The sequence below is a fragment of the Eretmochelys imbricata genome, chromosome 7 (assembly GCF_965152235.1).
Source record: "Eretmochelys imbricata isolate rEreImb1 chromosome 7, rEreImb1.hap1, whole genome shotgun sequence".
In the NCBI taxonomy this organism is placed as follows: Eukaryota; Metazoa; Chordata; order Testudines; family Cheloniidae; genus Eretmochelys; species Eretmochelys imbricata.
The window spans coordinates 31805122-31829005 of NC_135578.1; the positions used below are offsets into that span (position 1 = coordinate 31805122).

General features: G+C 45.0%; 1 protein-coding gene across 6 annotated transcripts in view; it reads right to left on the bottom strand.

The window, feature by feature from the left end:
- The window catches only part of DPF2 (double PHD fingers 2), a 43686-nt gene extending 20200 nt beyond the window's left edge, over window positions 1–23486 (bottom strand). The window contains exons 1-4 of one of the 6 annotated variants that reach the window (XM_077821097.1): window positions 23328–23486; window positions 13638–13798; window positions 8101–8208; window positions 6459–6673 (exon numbers count right to left, since the gene is read on the bottom strand). In XM_077821097.1, the coding sequence (XP_077677223.1) occupies window positions 6459–6673; window positions 8101–8208; window positions 13638–13798; window positions 23328–23359 (516 nt within the window). In that variant the 5' untranslated portion in view covers window positions 23360–23486. The remainder of the gene's footprint in view (window positions 1–6458; window positions 6674–8100; window positions 8209–13637; window positions 13799–23327) is intronic. The other 5 variants (XM_077821095.1, XM_077821099.1, XM_077821098.1 and 2 more) reach the window with 5 other exon arrangements.
- Window positions 23487–23884: the final 398 nt, after the last annotated feature.

The window sequence follows — 23884 nt, forward strand, 5'->3', positions numbered from 1 at the left end:
TGGTCTCATTGTTTGCTTGTGCTCCCTACTCCGTTTGTTGTGTCCACCCGTGTTCTCTGGTCTTACACTCAGACGTTAAGTTCATTGGGGCAGGGGACATTTCTTTGCTCTATGTTTGTACAGGGCCCAGGCACAACGGGCTCCTAGGCACTATTTACATGACAAATTAAATGAGACTACTCACGGTTTTAAAGTTAGGCACTGATTAGATTGGAGCTTTAATCTTTTGGTGCCTCAGTTCCCTACCAGTAAAATGGGGATAATGCTTTCTCACTTTCAACCCAACACTTTGCCTGTCTTGTCTATACAGAACTTTTCAAATAGAGATTGTCCCATTACCTAACACAATATGTGCACAACACCTGGGAGAATAGGGCCCTGATGAGGCCTCCAGATGCTGCTGTGATACAAGAAAAAAAAAAATCAGTCCCATGCAAAGGATATATAACACAGACACCATCGTAAAGAGTGCTGTATAAAAGCCTAGAAAGAAAAACATTGTTTACACTGAAGTTCCCGTGATAATACATTTCTTTAGCACCTTTTGTCCCTATATGGAGCATGGAGGGGGATTGCTTCACACAACGCTAAGTTGCAGCTGTCTCTGCGATGGAACGCAGATTCTGATTGTGGAGAACCGGGAAACTTCTGATTTATTTTTATCAAAGAATGTATGACTCAATTTCCCTTCTCACGTTATATAATTGCCTACTAAGTTTGAAGGGGTTAAACTTTTCTCCTGAAACAAGACAAGCAGTACAGTGACTCAGGGGAAGTCACTTAGCATAAATGAACTATCAGAAACTAACAACATTAAGGGATAATTACTGCAACTCTCTAAAGATCCCCATAGCATGGGGGGAAACTGCGGAGACTGTTTTTGACAGGTTCCTGAGAACCAGCAGAGAACTGAGAAATGTACAGAATGGACGGACAGCATGCTTTTTTCTTTTTTTGGGGGGGGTGTCACTTTGATTATAGTTTCATGTCAGCTCCTGGACCCAAGAGGAACAAACCCAGACAAAAGGTTTGAGGGACCTTGAAACCTTACAGGGTCTCAGGTGGAAGATGAACACCACCTGGTAAAACAGCATGGGTGCAAGATATTTATGGTTTTCAAGATATGTTTTCTCTGTAGTGTTTTTGGTTCTGAATAAATACCTTCCTTTATGAAGGATGGCTGGTCACTAAACTCTGTCATTGTCCCTGGGAATGAGCAGGACAGCAAGAGCTGAACTAAACTCCATCTTGCTATGGTGATCACAGTGAGTTTGAGGAGGAAATTGTAGCTTAAATCTCCAGAAAGAAGGGAGAGGAATGCAGGTTCCTACTCCAAGAAAGGTTCCTGCTCCAAGACCTGAATGGAGATGCCCTAAGCCAGACCACAAAGGAGTCTGGAATGCAGTTGCCTTGGTTTACTGTGACATCAGTTTCACACCAGCCTACCAATTTCATCTGGAGTTACTCCTAATTTACACTAACCAACCCCAACAGTTTAGGACAAAAGTAAGAATGCATCTGCCTGAAAGTGCATTTGGGAATCCAGGAGGGAGAACTGGAATTTGGCCAAAGACCTCAACTCTTATGGAAAGAGCCACACAATGAACTGTATACAACTCAATTTATCTGCCCAAGAAGGACAAAGAACAGAGCCAACCCTCCTGGGATTTTAACATGTACTTCAAGCAAGTCTTCCTCTAAGGCTGTTTAACATAGTTGCTCTGCAGTGCAGCGTAGCAGATAGAGCACTGGAATCAGGAGATCTGTGGTCTTATTTCACTGACCTACTGTGTGACTTTGGCCAAGCCCCATCCCCTTTTGATGCCTCTGTTTAAGCTCTTCAGTGCAAGAACTGTCTCTTTCTGTATGTTTGTTCAGTGCATAGCAGTGGGGCCAAGCTTTTAGTTGGCCAACAGCAACCGAAATAATAACTAGTAGTAACCATTACAATTTGCCCTGGTAACCGAGACCCATGAAACTGGAACATTTATGGCAATGCATTGCATCCTTACGGAACCAAGTAAGTTATTGCCAACCTGATATTCAATGCACTAAACCATCCCCTCTCTCACTGGATCACAAAGGAATGACCAAGACAATGATGCAAAAGAAAATACCCAGGCAGAGGTGAAAGCAGTTTTTACACATGTAAATTTGCAAAATTTTCAGCTGGAAAATTCCCACCCCCAACCCTCCTTCCACAAAAATTAGTCTGACAATGGGGTAAAGGATAAAAACAAAATGCACGCTGAAGACATTTTCTCCATTCAGCTCCAATCCTTACTAGGCTTGTAGGGCCCTGGTATGTGAGGCGTTCCTGGAGGTTGGCCAATGCATTTAATATAGATTCAGCAGTTCAATAGGAGATGACGAAGAGCAGAGCCCCCTGTGGCTTTGAGGGCCTCATTTACATTTCACAGCAAATTCCACCCTCCTTATGGGAAAAAAGTTCCTAGAATCCAAAGTTAATTTTCAGTTGGGGTGGGGAAGGGGAGAAATCTTTAACAAAAGATAATATTTGATGTTTTACAGAGGGAGACTCTAGGATTCCCAGGATATTAACTTTCCACAACAGCAGAATTAAACACAGCATTGCAGTGATTGCACAAGCTAAACAGAGGAGCCTTACACATGCTGCTACAGCTCACAAGCAGCCCTGGACTCTGGTCAGAGCCACCTAATGGATAGAGCACTGGACAAGGACTTAGGGTTCTATTCTCAGCTCTGCCCCGACCTGCTGGGTGATCTTGGGCAAGTCCCCTCAACTCTGTGCCCCAGTTTCCCTACCTGTAAAATGGGGATAATAGCACTTGCTTCCTCCGTAAAATACTACTGATGAAACATGCTACGAAGAACTAGGTATTACTTTTGTTATTTTTAACATGTTATACAGTGAGTGAGAGCATGGGCTAGTACACAGGGCTTAGTAGCCTCATCTCCTGAAGAGGTGAGGGATGATGCAGAGATTGGGAAGAAAGGAACTTTGGTGTAATGTAATTCAAAGCATGGCACCAGCTCATACACCCCACCATCACGCCACAGCTGTGGAATCAATCAACCCAGACTACAATGGAAGGTTTGAACCCAATACTTCCTTTTTGCGGAGGCAAACAGAAGGACCAACCCCAAGGTTCTTGTATGCTGGCCATCTTACGCTGTGAAGGAACGCACATCAGATCACATCAGCAAGGGCAATATCTGAATAGTAGAGCTCCAAAGCAGAGAAACACTATATTTGATACAACAGGGAGGGACACATCAGTGAGCACAAAGTGCTACAATGAGTAGTGAGGGCAACTCAGTAGAGGGCCCTCCTTCAAGTCAGTGCTGACCCCAGTGCCTCAGTAAGATACCAGGGCAGTGCTGTATGAAAGGAACTGTGTGGGCAACTCAGCAGACGGCATTCCTCCACATTAGAGCTACTGATCCCAAGCCCTCCAGAATACTAGGAGGCACAGAGCTACCATTTTTCAGGTGACAAGGAAAATAAAATTCCCATTGCTTATGAGGCATTACAGGTCCCATGGAACTTTTATAACAATAATGGTTATATCCTGGCTAAATCCCAACTAGGGTAATTCCATTCTGTCTCCCTTAATCCCCTTGCTGTTTCATTTGGATACAGTGCTCTTTGCTCCTGCTCTAAACTTTTGTAAACAGCCACTGCATTCCATAACAGAGATGGCTGCATGTGAGGGGTGGATGAAAGTACCCCATTTTGTGATCTACTGATGGCAGGTGCTTGCAATGAGGCACATAAATCCCACATTGCCAGGAAAAGGTTAATGTGCTGCTGCAGGCTCAGTCAGCCCCCTCTGCTATATCTGCAACAGGTGTCAGGCTCAGACGGAGGGGTTAATGGAAAATGGGAAAAGCCCAGCTCTGTTGTGAGCTGGATAGGATGGAGAAAAGACCTCCAAACTCTCACTCTGTAAGAGAAGTCTGGCGAGGAGCTGACTAGAGATGGCTGCCTGCCAGAACCTCCCTGAAGAAAGGTAGGCTTGACACAGGACTACAGTTTTGATTTGCTACCTGTCTTGCTTCTGGGTACCGAGTAAGACTAGTGCAAATAATGCCCTGCCTGAAGGGGGCGATTGTTAAATAAAACCCTTTTGTCTTCTGCACCCGACTGAGGGTACAGCAGTGAGTTGTCATGAGCCCAGGAGTGAACATGGTGCTTTGCAAGAGCTAGATATTATTATTATTATAACATAGCCACCTCTTACCTATACTTATATGGGTATAGTGAGGGCTTGTTCTCGTAAAGGGCTTCCATAAACTTGGATCAAGGCAAAGTATTATCCGCTGAAGAATTCACACAAGGTGCACCAGTTCCAAGCCAAAAAACTCACTTAAAAAGAAACGAACAAGTCTGGCTGCACAAGTATCTACAAATATAAAACCAAGTACACATGGCTCCCCATAAAATAAGGCTGCAAGGATGAAACAACTTAAGCACCAAATGAACATCCTCATGCTACCACAAAGGTGGGATTAATTACTGTTGCACCACAGCCACATTAGTCAGGATTGCGGCAATCAGTTGCAGATTGAACTTGTGCCCATAGGTGTGAAGTAAAGTAGCGACCACAGTCACAGGGCTTCTGCTTGAGACAACAAACACAAAACAACAAAAATCACCAACCTGGGCTCCAAAAGGAATAAAAGGGAAAACAGGGGTGGAATGGAAAGTGGTTTCCAACTACTTCATCCTGGGCAACACATCACTAAAAGCCCTAATTACTTTTTAACATGCTCTTTATCAGTGATAAAAAATGGTAACATCATGAAGTAGACAGCAGCCCTATTAGCAGTGTCTCCTCTAATTTTTTATATCCATGTGCAGAATGAATAGTTAGGTGCACCAATATGGAGGTGATGTGTGACACATCACCTTCATACTGGTGCACATAAAAAAAATTCATGTGGTGGGGCCAGGGATGAGGGTTCAGGTTATGGAAGGGGGCTCAGAACTGGGGCAGAGGATTGGGGTGCAGGCTCTGGGGTGGGGCCCAGGATGAGAGGTTTTGGGTGCAGGCTGCCCAGGGGCTACGGTGGGGAGAGAGTACTCCCCCAGCCCCCTCCCCGCTGCGGCAGCTCCCAGCTGGGGTCGCCTCTCCCCACCACAGCCCTGAGCCCCTGCACAGGGCTTAATAGGCAGCTGCGCAGCCGCACATCTTAGAAGGAATTTAAACCGTCAGCTGGAGTATTTGTATCCAACAAGGAAGAGCAGAGCTGCTGTTTACCTAAGTATGAAGCTCTTTGGGGCAAACCGATACTATGATAATGAAGGCCCTGTAAATACATACAAACACCCAAATCTGTAATGTAAAAAAATAATCACTTTCAGGGATCCCTTTCCATCATAACACAGGGAAAAACAAAAAACCAAACCACATGAGCACAGTCCTTATTCTCCTTTTGCAGATCTCTTAAAATTACAGCTCCACTCTTGCTGCAGATTACACAAATGCCCTGATTGGAAACAATGGAAATTTTTGAAACAGGTATTTTTTTTAGAGGGTGCTTTGTTATTTCCTTGCTTGTTCCCATTTCCTGGGAACATTTATTTCTCTGCAGACATCCCAAAGCATAGCAAAAATCACTGCAGGGTTCCCTGTACTGAACCTTTGTTGTTTAGGAGGCAAAAGGCAGTGGGGCCAGGGTGAAAGTCAGAGCATAGTACGGTCCACGATATTGATCATGATCGTGTGCTTAATTGATGTCAGCTCCTTCCTTATCCCACTTTTCTTTTCAGCTGCTAGTGGCTGAGAACCTGCAAGCTAAAACTTTGGGCCAATGCAAAATAACACAGCTAAATTATTACACCACCACCTCGTGCTTCTTTAGTGCTTATCAGCAGATCCCAAGGCTGCCCAGCAGGCCAGTTTCAGAGTCAGGAACAGAACCCAGTCCTCCCGAACCCCAGATCAGTGCTCTACTCACTAGTTCACAATGCTCTTATAATACTTCCCTCCTCCACTGGTAGTCAGGGAAACAGCAGCAATAAATTCATAGTAATACTAGTAGCTAGCTCTAATATAGCAGAGTCAGTGGCAGACCAAGGAACAGAACCCAGGTCTCCCAAGTCCCCGTCCAGTGCGCTACACATGCATCCTCTCTATTAAGCCAAAATGGGGCCTGGATAAAATGAAACAGTTTTTCTTTTTCTACCACCAGAAAACAAATCCAATAGTTCACTGCACTCCTGGCTTCCTGCTCTGCCACTGCTACCTCCTGCTCCCCACACCCAATGGCAGGCTCCCACCAGGGGTTCAAAATTTTGAGTGCTCAGTGGTCCCTCCGTAGATCCAGGTCTTCATCCCCCACTGAAAGACAGACAGACATACACCCTAACCACAAAACAGCAGTCAGAGAGGGGCCTAACAAGACAGAAGAAAGAGAAAGAAAAAAAGTGTGCTGTGTTTGTCTTTAACAGTGAGACATTTGTGTTTTACCATGAAGCTCCCTCTTGCAACATAGGGGAGAATGCCCTCTCTCTGCCGTACCTTCCGCGCACGGCTGTTGGTGACAGGGAACTCGCTGAGGCTGTCGTCATCATTGCGCGGGTCTGGCAGGCTGCGTTTCTCCAGGGGGTCAGTCCTCAGGAGAGCCTCCAGACTGCTGCCATCCTGGGAGATCAGCCCCTCTTTCTTTAAGGTCTGATCAGTATCTGTAGAAAGGGGAAAGAAAATTATACCCAAAAGCTAAAAAAAACAGAAGTAGGTTCTCCATGCTACTAGGTCACAATTATACCACCAAATCAACTAATTGTGTGCAAGGGAGAAAACACATCCAAGGCATTAGCACAATTTGGAGATGTAATTAGGACCTGTCTACACTGTGGGACAGAGTTATAATGTCAGGTATCAGGAATGTTGCAAATGAGTTCTGCAATACACTTGATTCTGTAGCACAGATGGGACCCTGAACTGCACTGGCACTCTGAAAATATCATTACAGTTCTTCTAGTCCAGTACCACGATCTACCTGCCATGCCCAGAACCACTTACTCTAGGATCTCCACCATCCAACTGCACTGGATCAGAACAATGGGTCAGTCTAGCCTGCTACCCTTCCACTCCCTGTAATGCTGAATCAAACCAATGGACCCATCTAGCCTGGTACCCCACCCCCTATCCCACAATGCTAGATAAGACCAATGAGCCCATCTAGACTAGTATCATCTCTCCAATACTGGCCATCAACAGGTGTTCCTAAGGAAGATGTACAGGTTTCAGAGTAGCAGCCATGTAGTCTGTATCCACAAAAAGAAGAGGAGTACTTGTGGCACCTTAGAGACTAACAAATTTATTTGAGCATAAGCTTTCGTGAGCTACCGCTCACTTCATTGGATGCTCAAATAAATTTGTTAGTCTCGAAGGTGCCACAAGTACTCCTTTTAAGGAAGATGTACTCCTTCCAAAATACACAATTATGCAACAACATTTATGAGGGAGGGGTATTTTCCCCAAGACCAGATGCTTAGTAGTTGGCTTAGATCCCAAAGGACAGTGGATCTCTCCTATGTTTATCCTACCTTGGTGCTTCCCACACTGGTCTAGAGACCCATGGGGTAAAAAACTGGGGAAAGCTGCAGAACACTGATCTACTCCAATTCCCCACTGAAAAGGTGTCCATGTGGGGTAAAGCAACAGGCAGCTTCTTCAAACATACATTCCCTCCCTGCTCCTGCACTGGTCCCAAATCAGCAGCCCACAGGAGCAGCTCAGATGAGTAGAGCTAGCAGTTGACTGCTCAAGTTCTCGCTACGTTGAGCTCAGCCACGAATGCCACAACCCATACAATGCCAACAATGGAGGATTTCTACCCCAGCTGGTGTAACTGTGGCATTTATGGAGCTCAGTAGTGCCAAGAGGTTATTTCTGACCATGCTCTATGCACAGTATGGACGTGACATGGGTGAGGCTGCATCGTCAACCCGAGAGAAGAATATATAAACTCAGAACTGGAAGGGACCTCCTGGGTCATCGAGACCACTCCCCTAATATCACAGGCAATAACCTGAGGTGAAATAGCTCACGAGAAGAGCCTAATAACTGCATTGCGAACAGAGATCAGAGGGAGGGGAAGGGTCACCTGGTTTGATGGAAGGGAAGGAAAGCCTTGGATCCTCCGGCGGGTGAGCACGGCGTTTTTTCCGCCAACGGCGAGCTGGGTAGGAGTAGAGCTGACCAGAGGCTAAACCTTTAAAACACAAAAGAAAGCCTGAAATCTGATATTCTCTGACAAATTGATGCCACAAAGCGATGAATACAGGCACTGCCTTTGGAAATCAATGGTGACTGTGGCTAACCCCAGCACCCCTCAGGATAAGACCCTAAGTTATTATTAGTATTACAGTAGCACCAAGAGGCCCCAACCAAGATCAAGGACCCACTGTGTTTGGCACAATCATATAGCAAGAGAGTTCCTACCACACAGATTTCAGAGTAGCAGCTGTGTTAGTCTGTATCCGCAAAAAGAAAAGGAGTACTTGTGGCACCTTAGAGACTAACAAATTTATTTGAGCATAAGCTTTTGTGAGCTACAGGTCACTTCATCGGATGCATTCAGTGGAAAATACAGTGAGAAGATTTATATACACAGAGAACATGAAACAATGGGTATTACCATACACACTGTAACAAGAGTGATCAGGTAAGGTGAGCTATTACCAGCAGGAGATGCCTTTTGTAGTGATAATCAAGATGGGCCATTTCCAGCAGTTGACAAGAACGTGTGAGGAACAGTGGGGGGACGGGCGGGAGAGGAGGGGAATAAACATGGGGAAATAGTTTTACTTTGTGTAATGACCCATCCGCTCCCAATCTTTATTAAAGCCTAAGTTAATTGTATCCAGTTTGCAAATTAATTCCAATTCAGCAGTCTCTTGTTGGAGTCTGTTTCTGAAGTTTTTTTGTTGAAGAATTGCCACTTTTAGGTCTGTAATCGAGTGACCAAAGAGATTGAAGTGTTCTCCGACTGGTTTTTGAATGTTATAATTCTTGACATCTGATTTGTGTCCATTTATTCTTTTACATAGAGACTGTCCAGTTTGGCCAACGTACATGGCAGAAGGGCATTGCTGGCACATGATGGCATATATCACATTGGTAGATGTGTAGGTGAATGAGCCTCTGATAGTGTGGCTGATGTGATTAGGCCCTATGATGGTGTCCCCTGAATAGATATGTGGACACAGTTGGCAACGAGCTTTGTTGCAAGGATAGGTTCCTGGGTTAGCGGTTCTGCTGTGTGGTGTGTGGTTGCTGGTGAGTATTTGCTTCAGGTTTGGGGGGTTGTCTGTAAGCAAGGACCGGCCTGTCTCCCCAGATCTGTGAGAGAGAGATCTCGTCCCCTAATGCCCGTACTCTACTTGAGCTACATTGATGACATCTTCATCATCTGGACCCATGGAAAAGGAGCCTTTGAGGAATTCCACCATGATTTCAACAATTTCCATCCCACCATCAACCTCAGCCTGGACCAGTCCACACACGAGATCCACTTCCTGGACACTACGGTGCTAATAAGCGATGGTCACATAAACACCACCCTATACCGGAAACCTACTGACCGCTGTGCCTACCTACATGCCTCCAGCTTTCATCCAGACCACACCACATGATCCATTGTCTACAGCCAAGCTCTACGATACAACCGCATTTGCTCCAACCCCTCAGACAGAGACAAACACCTACAAGATCTATATCAAGCATTCTTACAACTACAATATCCACCTGCCGAAGTGAAGAAACAGACTGACAGAGCCAGAAGAGTACCCAGAAGTCACCTACTACAGGACAGGCCCAACAAAGAAAATAACAGAACGCCACTAGCCATCACCTTCAGCCCCCAACTAAAACCTCTCCAATGCATCATCAAGGACCTACAACCTATCCTGAAGGACGACCCATCACTCTCACAGATCTTGGGAGACAGGCCCCCAACCTGAAGCAAATACTCACCAGCAACCACACACCACACAACAGAACCGCTAACCCAGGATCCTATCCTTGCAACAAAGCTCGTTGCCAACTGTGTCCCCATATCTATTCAGGGGACACCATCATAGAGCCTAATCACATCAGCCACACTATTAGAGGCTCACCTACACATCTTCCAATGTGATATATGCCATCATGTGCCAGCAACGCCCCTCTGCCATGTATGTTGGCCAAACTGGACAGTCTCTACGTAAAAGAATAAATGGACACAAATCAGACGTCAAGAATTATAACATTCAAAAACCAGTCAGAGAACACTTCAATCTCTTTGGTCACTCGATTAAAGACCTAAAAGTGGCAATTCTTCAACAAAAAAAACCTTCAAAAACAGACTCCAACGAGAGACTGCTGAATTGGAATTAATTTGCAAACTGGATACAATTAACTTAGGCTTAAATAAAGACTGGGATCGGATGGGTCATTACACAAAGTAAAACTATTTCCCCATGTTTATTCCCCTCCCCTGTTCCTCACACATTCTTGTCAACTGCTGGAAATGGCCCACCTTGATTATCACTACAAAAGGTTCCCCCCCCCCACTGGTAATAGCTCACCTTACCTGATCCCTCTTATTACAGTGTATATGGTAACACCCATTGTTTCATGTTCTCTGTGTATATAAATCTTCCCACTGTATTTTCCACTGAATGCATCCGATGAAGTGAGCTGTAACTCACGAAAGCTTATGCTCAAATAAATTTGTTAGTCTCTGAAGTGCCACAAGTACTCCTTTTATTTTTTCTTTTCTTTTCTTTTCTTTCTTTATTTTTTTTTTTTTACCACCACAGAGTTTACAATCTAAACAGATACAGGGTGGAAAGAGGAAATTGAGGTACAGAGAGGCAAAGTGACTTGGCTCATGGTCACCCTGTAGGTCACTGGCAAAGCCAGGAATAGATCTCATGTTTCCAGACTCCCATTCTCATGCCCTACCCTCTGGATCACACTGCCTCTCTGTAAAATGGGATAAATGTTGGGAGCAAAAGTTTGCTGCCAAGAGGCAGCATTCCATTCCCCATTGTAGGAGAGATTCAGTCTATATCAATGCATAATGACATACAGAGTATGGTAAGATGAACTCCTGAATGAAAGGGCTGAGGGGAAGCTTCTACCAGCAGCTGCATGTTTGCAACCAAATTTCTGTTTCTTAAAGCCATGGTCAAGGGAACCTTCAAAGCTGCAATCCCACACATTCGTCCCACACACATTGAAGAAGGCTGTGAGATGCCTACAAAACACTGCTGTCCAGCATTGCTTAGGCCAGCTAAGATATCTGCTACCTCTGTTCACATTATTACTGGAATTGCAGTAGCATCTAGGAGCCCCAGTCATGGACCAGGACCCCATGGTGCTAGGTGCTGTACAGGGTAGAACAAAACACTGGTTCCTGCCACAAAAAGCTTCCAATCGAAGTATTATTTTTTCACCCCATTTTGTCGGTTTTGTCCTGTGATACCGAGACTGTATGCTCTCTGGAGCAGGAGCTATCTTTGCAGCTTGTCCACACAGGTACTAGCACAGTGCGGCTCTGATTCTTGATTGTGGTCCACAGGTAGTAGCATCATATAAACGCCATCACACACATTTCTTTTTGCAGGTTAGGGGATGTCAGGGCTTTCTCTGCGTTTCCTAATACAGAGTTAGGTTCTAAGACTAAATGTTCCAACATAATATTCCTCATGACTTAAACAAAGTTTGTATTGTCAAAGAGCTGTATAAAATAACACCACAATTTACAAAGGAGGTCAGTATCACTATACCCATTTTAGAGATGGGAACAGAATGGACATGACTTACCCAAGATCACCCAACAAGCCAGCGGCTGAGCCAGGAACAGAACCCACGTCTCCCGAGTTCCAATCCAATATTCTAGCCACTAGGTCACACTGATCCCACATGTATTGATGAGATCACAAGTTACAGTTCTGATCCCAGGACACCGAGAACCTGAATATTTTCTCAAGTTCATAGCAGGTTAGTACCAGAGTCAGGCACAGAAACCAGCAGCCCCAGTTTTCAGTTGCCACGGTTTATTAAGTCACACTCTCTACTCAGAGACAGGAAGGGAACCCAGATGTCCTAATTCCCACTCACCTTGCTATAATAACTAGACCCAACTGGCTTCCAGAGTTGTGACTAGAATCCAGGAGTCCTGACTACCAGTTTCCTGGCTCTAACCACTACACTCCATTGAATACAAAAGGTCGCTGAACTTATTCATGCAAGACAATAAACAGGTAGGTCTTCAGCACTGTGCATGATGGAAGATAGGTGCAAAAGCAGCTGAGGAAAGATAAGTGAACTGTAAAAGAAATGTACTCCTGTTACTTTGAGGCAAACAGCTTCTCCATCATTAACTAAAACCAAAGAGCCTCCCCACTCCTTCCTCACCTGAACACTTATAAAGTACAGCAAGCGTTATGCCCATGTACCACAGGGTGAATTGGCCCTTTAAGGGATTTCGTCTTAGCCCCCACCTGTGACTTTTCAGATAGGACACCATCTTAGGCCCTAACCACCATCAGCCACACCATCGGGCTCGTTCACCTGCACATCTACCAATGTGATATATGCCATCATGTGCCAGCAATGCCCCTCTGCCATGCACATTGGCCAAACCAGACAGTCTCTACACAAAAGAATAAATGGACACAAATCAGACATCAAGAATTATAACATTCAAAAACCAGTAGGAGAACACTTCAGTCTCCCTGGACACTCAACAACAGACTTAAAAGTGGCAATTCTTCAACAAAAAAAAACTTCAAAAACAGACTCCAAAGAGGAACTGCAGACCTGGAATTAATTTGCAAACTGGACACCATCAAATTAGGCCTGAATAAAGACTGGGATTGGATGGGTGACAACAAAAACTAATTTCCCTCTGCTGATACTCAAACCTTCTTGTCAACTGTTTGAAATGGGCCACCTTGATTACGCTGGCCTCATTAGCACTATAAAAGTGATTTTTCCTCCCTTGATATTCACCCCTTCTTCTCAACTGTTGAGAATACTCCACTTCCACCTTAACTGAATTGGCTCGTTAGCACTGACCCCCAACTTGGTAAGGCAACTCCCATTTTTTTCATGGGCTGTGTATTTATACCTCTCTACTGTATTTTCCACTCCATGCATCTGATAAAGTGTGTTTTAGCCCATGAAAGCTTATGCCCAAATAAATTTGTTAGTCTCTAAGGTGTCACAAGGACTCCTCATTGTTTTTGCTGATGCAAACTAACATGGCTACCACTCTGAAAAAAGAAACAAGCAGTTCTCTTAATTAGGAGAACTGAAAGAGACCACGGGTCAGGGAAAGGACCTGGAAGGCATGTTTGCCACACAAGGTAGAGGAAAGACTTGGCTAGAGATACCTGCTGTGCAGGCAGCAGCAGATGCCCTAGGAGGGGCCAGGCCTGTCTTGACTGATGTTGAAATCTGTTTGAAAAATTAATGCATCCCTGGGAAAAGGAAGTTAAATACTGAGACTTTGGGGAGAGCTTCACTGACACACTGGCTGGTGAGCTGGCCTGCTAGTTTACACAAGAGTGGGTAAGCTGAGGCAGAGGGGAAGTCTGGTGCTGGCTTTGGGGATACGCTATTGTACCATAACAGCAGAAAAGGCCCTACCTGGGCCTCTGTGACGCTTCTCCATCCATATGTAGCAGTTGCTCTGTGCCACTCCGGTCTGTGAGTCTAGGAAAGGCAGCCGGACGCTCCTCTCAGCGCACAGCCTGGCGTTGTAGTTGTGGCACTGCTCCATTGCATCTTTGTAATATTGCTCTCCAAGGCTGTGGGATGAGGAAACAGACACCGTGTATTAGTTATTAGGATTCTCTTACTAGCTGCCGTTGCTGCTTGCCTTTCCTGGCACTTTCTACACACCTGTTTTTAAAACTCTCCTGATGCTCTGGCAGGATAGGATGTACCAACATAAACACTGGAGCTAGACCTTTGTAAAAGATCTGTAGCCAAGTCTGAAGACAATAGAACGGCTGGAGCCAAGCACTCGGGACCACTGACATAAACCATTGTGATATATTTTGCTCTTGGCGATTTATATCCCTACTGCAGGACTTCCCAGATAACTATTTAGGAACACCTACCTCGGGACTTTGCACCATCAGACATTCTATCACCACTATGTAGACAAGCCCAATCAGACTTTTACTAGAATTAACATTAGGGAGCGGACCAATGACCCATACAGATCAGATCCCTACAAGAACCCAGCTTCCTCGGAGGTATCTGGAATTACTCCAAGTGTGATACACAACAATCCTTCCAAAGTAAGGATTTCAGACTGTTCTCCGAAAGCTTTTGGCATATTTTTCTCAAGCTGTTTACACTGAATAATGTTCTGCAGGAACCACAGAGGCTTCCCAGTAATTTGTATCAGAGCAATTTGTAATGGTTTTTTTATTTTATTTAATATTATTGTTATTAGTTGTCAAGTTGCATAGCATTCTAAATCCCAGTAGTTTGGATTTAATGCTGGTGAAAGTTACCAGACTATTTAAATCCCAGGATGGTGGCCAGAGTCAACTGTTGGCTCCAACCCTCTCCTTCCCTGCCCACTCTCTTTGTCTCAGCTTCACTCCACACCTGCCCTGTTCCCCTCAGTCCCTTCTCCCTTCACTTTTCATTTAGATGACCTCCCCAAAATTAAACTCACCTAACAAAAATTGTGGAACATGCTGTTTGCTGACATCCCTTCCCCGCCTATCTGATCTATTTAGATTGTAAGCTCTTCAGGTCAGGAACTGTCTGCTACTCTGTATTGACTCTGGGTGCAGTTCCCCTGGGGACTGTATACTACCTCCTTAGACACCTTTGAGGAGCAGCAGGCACTGTTTGGGCTTCTCTGCTTGCTGTCCCCCTCTGGTTCCCTGATTTTTAACATTTGACCTCACTTCCATTCCTGTTGTCTCCTTCGCAGTCCCATGCACTCACCTGTGGCCTCGGCCTAGTGATTCCTCCCCCTTAGATGGGGGGGGAGGGGCTTTTAATTTTGGGCAGGTCTAGACTCATTTGTCCCAGTACCTGCAAATAGTATTCTATGTTTGTGCAGTGCCTAGCACAACAGGGTTCCATTCTTGGTTGCTCCTTAGACACTACCATAAACAAACATGATTAATTAAGAGGCCCACCCCCTCAGATGAGGGACATGCTGCAGAGCCCAGCACTTACTTGATTACAGGGTACAAAGTATGAAAGGCAGGTCACAGGGTCAAAACGAGGGATCTAGAGGGATGCTGAGAAGAGAACACCAGACCAGCCTATTTGAATCCTCAGGAACAGTGGACAGAACCCACCAAGAACAAAAGACCCATCCTCTAGACGAGGGAAGTACCATGGGACCTAGAAATTGACTGAATACAGGGGACAAGTAAAAAAAAGCAGGAATGGAGATAAAGGTCAAAAGGTACATAATGAGGGAACCAGATAGGGACACAGAGCAGAGAACAAGGGACCAGGTTGACACCCCTTGAATCTGAAGCCCTGTTCACCAGGAGTATGAGCAATGGAAGCTGCTCAAAGCCAATCACCGCTGCTCAACTCTGGGGACGGAGATAAGTCTCCATGGCTCTTTCAATCCTTGGCATTTCTGCCAAGAGTACTAGCAAGGGAGCGAATCAGTGACATCTGTCCTGCTGAGAACTGGCTAGGGAATCTACAGGCTTTATTTTTTTTTAAGGCATTGTTAACCCTGGCTGCCGTCAAATGGAAGAGTTGAAAGGCTCTATTACCCAACTGCCAACTCCCTGAGCAACCAATCTTTTACCCTAAATATCATTTCATGAAATATCACAGAATGATGCACTATGTACAAAGGTCTTAAAACAGATGGGTTCCAAGCTACAATTCTCCATAAATAATTCACTGTTTCATACGAGACCATCACCTTGATTTATATTTGGGTTTTCAATTAAATTTTGTACCAAATTTCTGGCTTCTAAGTGTTAAAAAGGTGGGTATCCTAACTGGAACTGAGTAAAGGAAACAATCAGCACTTAAGCAAATTATAACTCTGGTATACTGTGCAGTTTAAATTGGATATACGACTCCTTCACTTTCTGCCCTAAGTTGTTGTGCAGTGGGGCTGCCATTACACAACCAAGAAGTAGCTGGATTTTAACTGATGAGTGGAGTGATCCTTGCATTTTTGGGATACTCTGGAAGCACTGCATAAACTAATAAAAAATTTGTAATGCATGTGAACCACTGAACAGATTCAGAAGTCCTTAAATATGTGACAGACCCTGCAGTGCTAACAGAGATTCTCATTTAGATCAAGTGCTGGAGGCATGCATCTTGGAAGGAGGCTTTGAGTTCTCCCTTCCTGCTCCTGTGAAGACAGGATGATCTCAAGTTTGCCACACACAGACAACAATAAAGGTATCATGGACATAGATTTGTCACAAAATTATGGAGTAACATTTTGGAGTGATGCCAAGAGCTATATTTCCATCCCCACACTCAAAATTCAGGTGACCTACCTACATGCTATGCTCATGTCCTTACCCTCTGAGTAAATCACTGATTTGATGGTCCCTCTACTTAGAGTCTTTTTATATTGTTACGCTATACTGAAGCACATTTTCAATATATAGATCCAATAGAGGAAAAAAAAATCCAATTCTGCTTGGTAATCAAGTTAGCAAAAACAGGGGGAAGTCACGAACCGACAGGAAGAATACAAGACTGATTAAATCTACTTTTTCCCCCCTTCAAGGTTTTGGCTTTTTTTTTTTTTCCTTTCTTTTCTTTTTCTTTTTTTTTTTTTTTGCTACAGCAGCACTAAAGACTCACTTAATTGAATGAGCCATAATTATAGTAATTTCAATGTTAAAATCTTGCCACAAAGTAGCAGGGAGAGGGAAAGCAGAGAATCTGGTGACTTCAGCTTGCTAAAGAAGAGAGAATTTTATGTCTCCGATGCCAGGAGAGGAAAGGAAAGGAAAGAAAAAAATTGATAAATACATAAGCACAACAGCCCTTTGTTTACACACACATATAGATAGATTCTGACACTTCTACACTGGCTGAAATGACCTCATCAAAGCAGAGAACATGAATCAGAGAGGAAAGGCACCCAGGCTGGCTCCATAACATAACTCAGTAATTACACACATGGCAAGGAAGCTACTAGTTTAACGGGATGAACAACAAGACATGACACATGGGAGCTTTTGTCTTTCAGGCAACACATGAGAATTTGCACATAACATTGCATGCAAAATATCTTGCTGGACATAATGCAGAACAAAGGCATACACTTGGGATGGGGAAGCTGAGATTTAAATATATCAATCCTGGTTTTGATCCAACACCAGTGAAGAACAAGATTAAGTCCATTGAAGTCAGTGGAGTTATAAGGAGGAAAACTGATGTAAGCTAAAGGAGAACAACCCCTTTAACTAGGGGGAAAAACTTCCCAAAAATAAGATAATATCCATTTCAGATGCACCTGCACATCAAAAATTCTGTTTCATCCACGGTCCTTTCTGCTTATGCACAGGACAGAAAGATTTGACAGCCAAACAAGATTATGTGAGGGATAAAATGGTCCTCAGAACTAACTAAGAGAGCCAGTGTCCCTATGGGTTTCTGACTGTCAGGTTAGCACTAATCTTAGCAAGTTCAACGCCACAAAGTAGTATGTGGCACAAGTCACACTTTTTTTAAAATTCATTGAAGTAGGGAGGTCGTGCTTACAGTACTGTTGTCAACCAACACAGTTAAAGCATAGTTCTGTGTTGCAGCAGACTGCATATCATTATGCTTTAGCCATGTCCCCAACTACGATACAGATTTGGACATATCTCCCTATACAGCTAAATTTGTAGGGTAGACAGGAGCATAAGCTATATCCATACTACAGATGAAACTCTCAACTGCTTGCTAAGACAGTTCCCCGATCAGTGCATGAAACTATCTTTTGCTCTGATAACTGATCAGTAAATGATGCTATTGACAAAACAAGTCTCTTCTCCACTTCAGTCTATAGAAGCTGTCCAGACCTCCGGAGAGAGCCCTCCTGGACCCTGAGTTAAAAGACCTGGACTCTATTCCCAGTTCAGCTACTCATACAGAGTGCTCTTAATAGCTCTGTGCTTCATTTTCAAAACAGGGATAATTCTACCAACTACCCTCCCTTGTAGGCTTTTAGGCTATGTCTACACTTGCAGAGGTTTTATGCTGTCAGTTTCACTAGTGATAGTGAACCGGTAAAAGAAAAGCACTAGTTTGTGTACTCACTTACTTCCACAGGCGTCAGAGAGTGTTTACATCTGCAGCACTTCCCCCATAAGAACAGTGCACTGAGGACAGCTAATCCACAGTGCAGCTCTCTCCGTTTTGACAGCTAGGTCTTGTGGGAAAAGGAGGGTGGGGGGTGATCACGGGACATCCTGGGCCTCTGCACAGCCTCCTCTCCCCAAACACTGATCAGCGCCAGTAGCTCAGCATTGCTCCAAGCTGGGGATCTTTGGCCCCTAGAGCAGCCATTATCACTTGGCCAGATGATAAGTGTGCACTTGCCAAGAAAACAGGAAGGGAAGTTTCAAAGTTCCCGGGGCTTTACAGGGGGAGGGGTGGATGTCTGTTTACCTGGCATCAGAGCAGCAGAGCTGCTGGCCAGAGTGGTCACCTAGGCACTGTGGGATATGCTCCGGAGACTAAAAGTTCTGTAAACAGGAAGAACATGTCTTCACCTGCACATCACCGCAAAAGCATCACCGGTAAGAGCTGTACGCCTCTCATGGAGGTGGTTTACTTTTTGCGGTGAAACTTTTGAGTTTTGCCGCAAAAAAGTCATTGGCAAGTGTAGACGCTCCCACAATTTTTGAGCAGAAAAGGGACTTTTTCCACTTTAAATGGCAAATGTAGACATGCCCTTAGTCTCTTGGATTAAAGGCACTACGTAAGCATTAAATATTATAGCAGTTCTCAGGATGGAAAATTTTCCTAAAGGTGTTCGGAAACAGAATAGGATTCCCCTTAGCAGCTAACATGGTTTGTACTGTAGAGTGGCCCAAAAATCAGGAAGTGGAGAAATCAAAAGCAGGGGGTAAAAAAAAAAAGTGACATCATCAGGAAAGAGATCTTAATGGAAGAGTCAAAACTTTTCCACAAACAAATGGCTGGACTGGATATTCTCTTTTTAAAATACATAACCTAGCTTTTTATTAAAGTCATAAATACTTTTATACAGTTCAATCTAATAATGCACATTTCTAAGATACAATTAAAAACTAATGTCTGAGCTTAATGCACAAGCTGATTGTATTGATACGCCATTGCTGTGCATTCAAACACAGCTTAAATAGACTGAAAATGTCAAATAAAGCAAAATATTTTTAAAAATTTCATGCATTTCTGGATACGTCCTGCATATGCAAAAATATCTTGATCCAAGGAGGGAAAAAAGAACAGACTCTGTGTCTTTGCTTCTATACTAAAAAAGCAGACCAGAAATTTGCTCAGCAGCCTATATCCAACCTAAACCCTTCCCAGTGGTTCAGCCCATACTAGAGAAAAATAAAAGCCTATTGGCTGCATCCACTTTTAACAATGAGCTGACACAGGTTCAACATGATTTCCTTGCTCAGTATAGACTCCTTTTCCAAACTGTGAGTTATGACCCCCGAGGGAGGGAGGGGAAGAGGTGTCTTGAAACATCAAGCCAGTGAAGAGAAGGGTAAATAGCAGGGTGAGGGAAGGCAGTGGGGATCTGAAGGGAGCTTGGCTGGTCCTGGGTCCTGCACTGCCTGCTGGGCCCTCCTGCTGGACCTCATGGCAGCTCCTCCTAGTGCCATTGGAAGCCTCAAGTTAACAAGGAGGGGTAGACAGGGCTGCCATTTAAGTAGGGCAGGGGGAGACAGGGAGACTGTTCATGGTCCCATTGCAAGGTAGAGAGCATAGGTGCACAGAGCTGGCTATGTAGAGGTTGGTCCCTGCCACTGGCAGCAAAATCCAAGGGCTGGCAGCACTGAAATGAGACATCACCACCCGCAGGCTGACAGGGAGCTGTGGTGCAGAGGAGGGATGGGGAGGAGCCTGAGCTGCCATCCTCGCTGGGGCGGGTGTGCCCAATCCATGCACTTTGGTCTGCGATGGTAACTCCCCCCCTGAGACCTAGGGGTGGACCAGGGCTGGATGTAAGAAGGGGAAGCAGGGCTGAAAAATCTGCTCTAGCCCCAAAAAGTAATATCTGAATTGGCACCATTGCCCCTGCGGGCCATGTTAACAGATGTGAGCCAAAAGGTGATCACGGCATGAAAGAATTCAGAAACCACTGAAAAAAGAAAAGGAGTACTTGTGGCACTTTAGAGACTAACAAATTTATTCGAGCATAAGCTTTCGTGAGCTACAGCTCACTTCATCGGATGCATTCAGTAGAAAATACAGTGGGGAGATTTATATACACAGAGAACATGAAACAATGGGTGTTACCAAACACACTGTAACGAGAGGTTTCAGAGTAGCAGCCGTGTTAGTCTGTATCCACAAAAAGAAAAGGAACCACTGAGAAAGACCATTTTTCTAAAGGACATAGGAACATATTCTGCTTTCAGTTATACACAAGTAAATACAACACTGCAGACTTTGATAGAGTTACTCAAGATTTACTCTGGCATGACTGACAATGGGATCTGAACTTAAGTCTATAAACCTGTTTTCTAAAATGGTATTAAAATGCTACTGGAGATGCAGTATGGTCCAGTGAATAAGGAACTGGGCTGGGACCCAGGAGACCCAAGTTCTTTTCCTAGCTCCGTGACCTTGAGCAACCTAGTTCCCCCTTCTGTTTCCTGTCCCATCCTTTGTCTCATCTATTTGGATCATAAAGCGTTCAGGGCAGAGCATACATACACTGCCTAGCACACTGGGTCCGCATTCTCAGATTTTACCTAATCTATACCAACCATGATTAAAAAAATCTACTTTAAAAACAGTTTTAGCTCACATACACAGTGGTAATTAAACATCCATCATTAGTTTTTAAAAACAGCTGTTCATTTACATCAGGGGTAGGCAACCTATGGCACTTGTGCGAAAGGCAGCACATGAGCTGATTTGCAGTGGCACTCACACTGCCCAGGTCCTGGCCACCGGTCCGGGGGGCTCTGCATTTTAATTTAATTTTAAATGAAGCTTCTTAAACATTTTAAAAACTTTATTTACTTTACAAACAACAATAGTTTAGTTATATATTATAGACTTATAGAAAGAGACCTTCTAAAAACATTAAAATGTGTTACTGGCATGCGAAACCTTAAATTAGAGTAAATAAAGGAAAACTCAGCACACCACTCCTGAAAGGCTGCCAACCCCGATTTACATTTTATGTTTAAAAAAAATTAAAAACCCCAACTGCCCTTTTCACTAAAAATAATTAAATTCCATGCTCATGTGACAAGTGGATAACTTGATACTTATATTTTGCTTCCTTTTAGACTGAACTAAGACCAGAAAACATACAAAAAAGTCACACACAGATCAAAAGAATGGGGAGGGTTAGGAGGATGTTTGGCTCAGTCATCCCTTATTTAAAAGCATGTTACTACAATACTCTACAGTAATAATCCAGTTACACTGTAGTAACATTTTGGTGCAGTGTAGCATTTGGTGCTGGGGATACTGATACTAACCTCCTTTGTAAAGTGCTTTGAGTCTAGTGATGAAAAACACTATATAAAAAAAGAGAGTCTATATTTTGGGCTACTACTCTACAATACCTGCACACCTGGTAGTGTACCTTTAGAGAGATCTAGGTACCTATACGGCCCCTAATTACTGTGTACCTGTGCACCTCACAATTATTAATGGATTTTATCCTCACAACCCCCATAAGAGACAGGGAAATACAATCTGCTTTTTACAGATGGGGAACTGAAGCACAGGGCATATTAAATAACCTACCCAGGGATATGTGAGAAACAAATGGCTAAGGCAGGAATTTACCCTCAGGTACCTGAGGTCCATTGCAGTGCCTTGACTCCAAGACCACCCTTCTCTCTCTCTGCCCGAGGCTCAAATAGCGTGATTTGCAGAAAGAGAAAGTGATGTTCTAGTTGTTAAGACTGTCCTTTCCCCAAAGAATTTTTAAGAATACCTGCTGCTTAGTGTGTTCCAGAGAACTTTTTTTTTGCTCTTCTCAAGTTTCTTTAGAGACAGCAAAGGTTTGACAATGTCCAGAGAGGAAAGGAAAGAGGAACTTAATCAGAAACATGGAAATCATATCACACACCTGGACTTAACCCCAAATACTGCTTCCTGACCACAGTCTGCCACATGACAGCCATTATTATGAATTACTGAAGAATCAAAGCAGACTGTAAGCTTATAACCTCAAGAAGTTATAAGCAATGTCATCACAATTACACACAACCACCACTTCTGTCAAGGCCTACCATCCTTATCCTACCTACCACAAAACCCTCCTCAATTTAAACCCTGCATTCTGGCTGGCTGAATCACCATGATTTTTCAAGTCCAGTTTTTAAAACAGCACTTTTGCTCCTTCACACCACTTTTATCAAGACTATGAGGTGAGCTGGCCCTTTTCACACCTTGGTGAGGTTAGGAAGCTGTAGCCCTTACCCTTAGGGCAGTCTTGCAGACACCCCTCTCGTACCTTCTCTTATTCTTTAACATTTAGGAAAGATGGGGGGCAGGACTGCTGGTTTAGAAGGTCAACGGAACTGTAGCCTTTCCAGCGCTCTGCACCCGTAGCGAGCAGTAGCTTGTGCTCCCATATGGATCCCCTGGAAAGAGAAGCTTCAACCCCTAGTCTAGCCTGAGCCTTGTGGAGGACCCTGTTCCTCATGGCAGCTACATAAATGGATGTCTTCTTCCCCATCCCCCAGTGGAACTGGGCGGGGGAGGGGGGACTGGACAGGAAATGTCTCCCTGCTGTTCTCGGTGGTGGTGTTCTGAGGAGGATAATCCTCCCTCCCCCCCCATACTAGAAGTGGGGGCTTTGCTCCCCCCCTTCACACCCCGCAGGGACCCTACGGAGGCCAACCTGTGAGGGTGGTCTCCTCCCCCCGTTCCCACCCCCAGGGGCCGCAAGGGGCCCATACTCCGCCCCGCTCCCCTCGCGCGCCAGGATCCCCACTCCGCCTGAGGAGCCGGCTGAGAAACTTTGCGCCTAACAATGAAAGCCCCATTGCAGGAGTCCTCCGCGCCACCGCCGGTCCGGTCACTTAGATTCTCCCGAGGGGAGGGAGCCCAGCCGGGGCCCGGACTGCTCCGCTGAGCGCTCGGGAGGGGGGGGGGGCAGGAAAATGGGGGAGAGGGGGAACCACTCACAGCTTCACCACATTCTGTACCACCGCCGCCATCTTCGCTCCGTCGCCTGGGCCCCTGTGGCCGTTCAGTGCGCAAGCGCCGAAAGCAGGAACGCTGCAACCGACTCACTCCGCCTACCCTAGGTTGCGCAAGCGCCACGGACCGCTTGCCCACCTCTCTCCTTCCACCCGTACCCTCCGCCGCTGGACAATAACTGCGCATGCGTTGAGGAAAAATACGCGCCATCCCCTGCGCTGTGTCACCAATGCGCATGCGCCATCGCAGAGGCTTACACACGGCGATACCCATATGGCAGAGAGAGAACGCCCGATCTTGGCGCGACCACATGACGCATGCGTAACAGAGAACGCTCCTGGGAGAGCTGGTTTGGGGCGCATGCGTAGTAGCAGAAAATAGCGGGAAAGTTGAGAAGGGGGAAAAGTGGGAAGAAATGAAGGAGGGGTGGAGGGAAGAGCGGGACTAGGGGTGAGGGGAAGGAAGGGAGATGGGGAGAGCGGGAAGGGGGAGGGAGATGTTGCTATGCAGTCCCCAAGAGGCCCGCCCGGCGCCCTCACTGC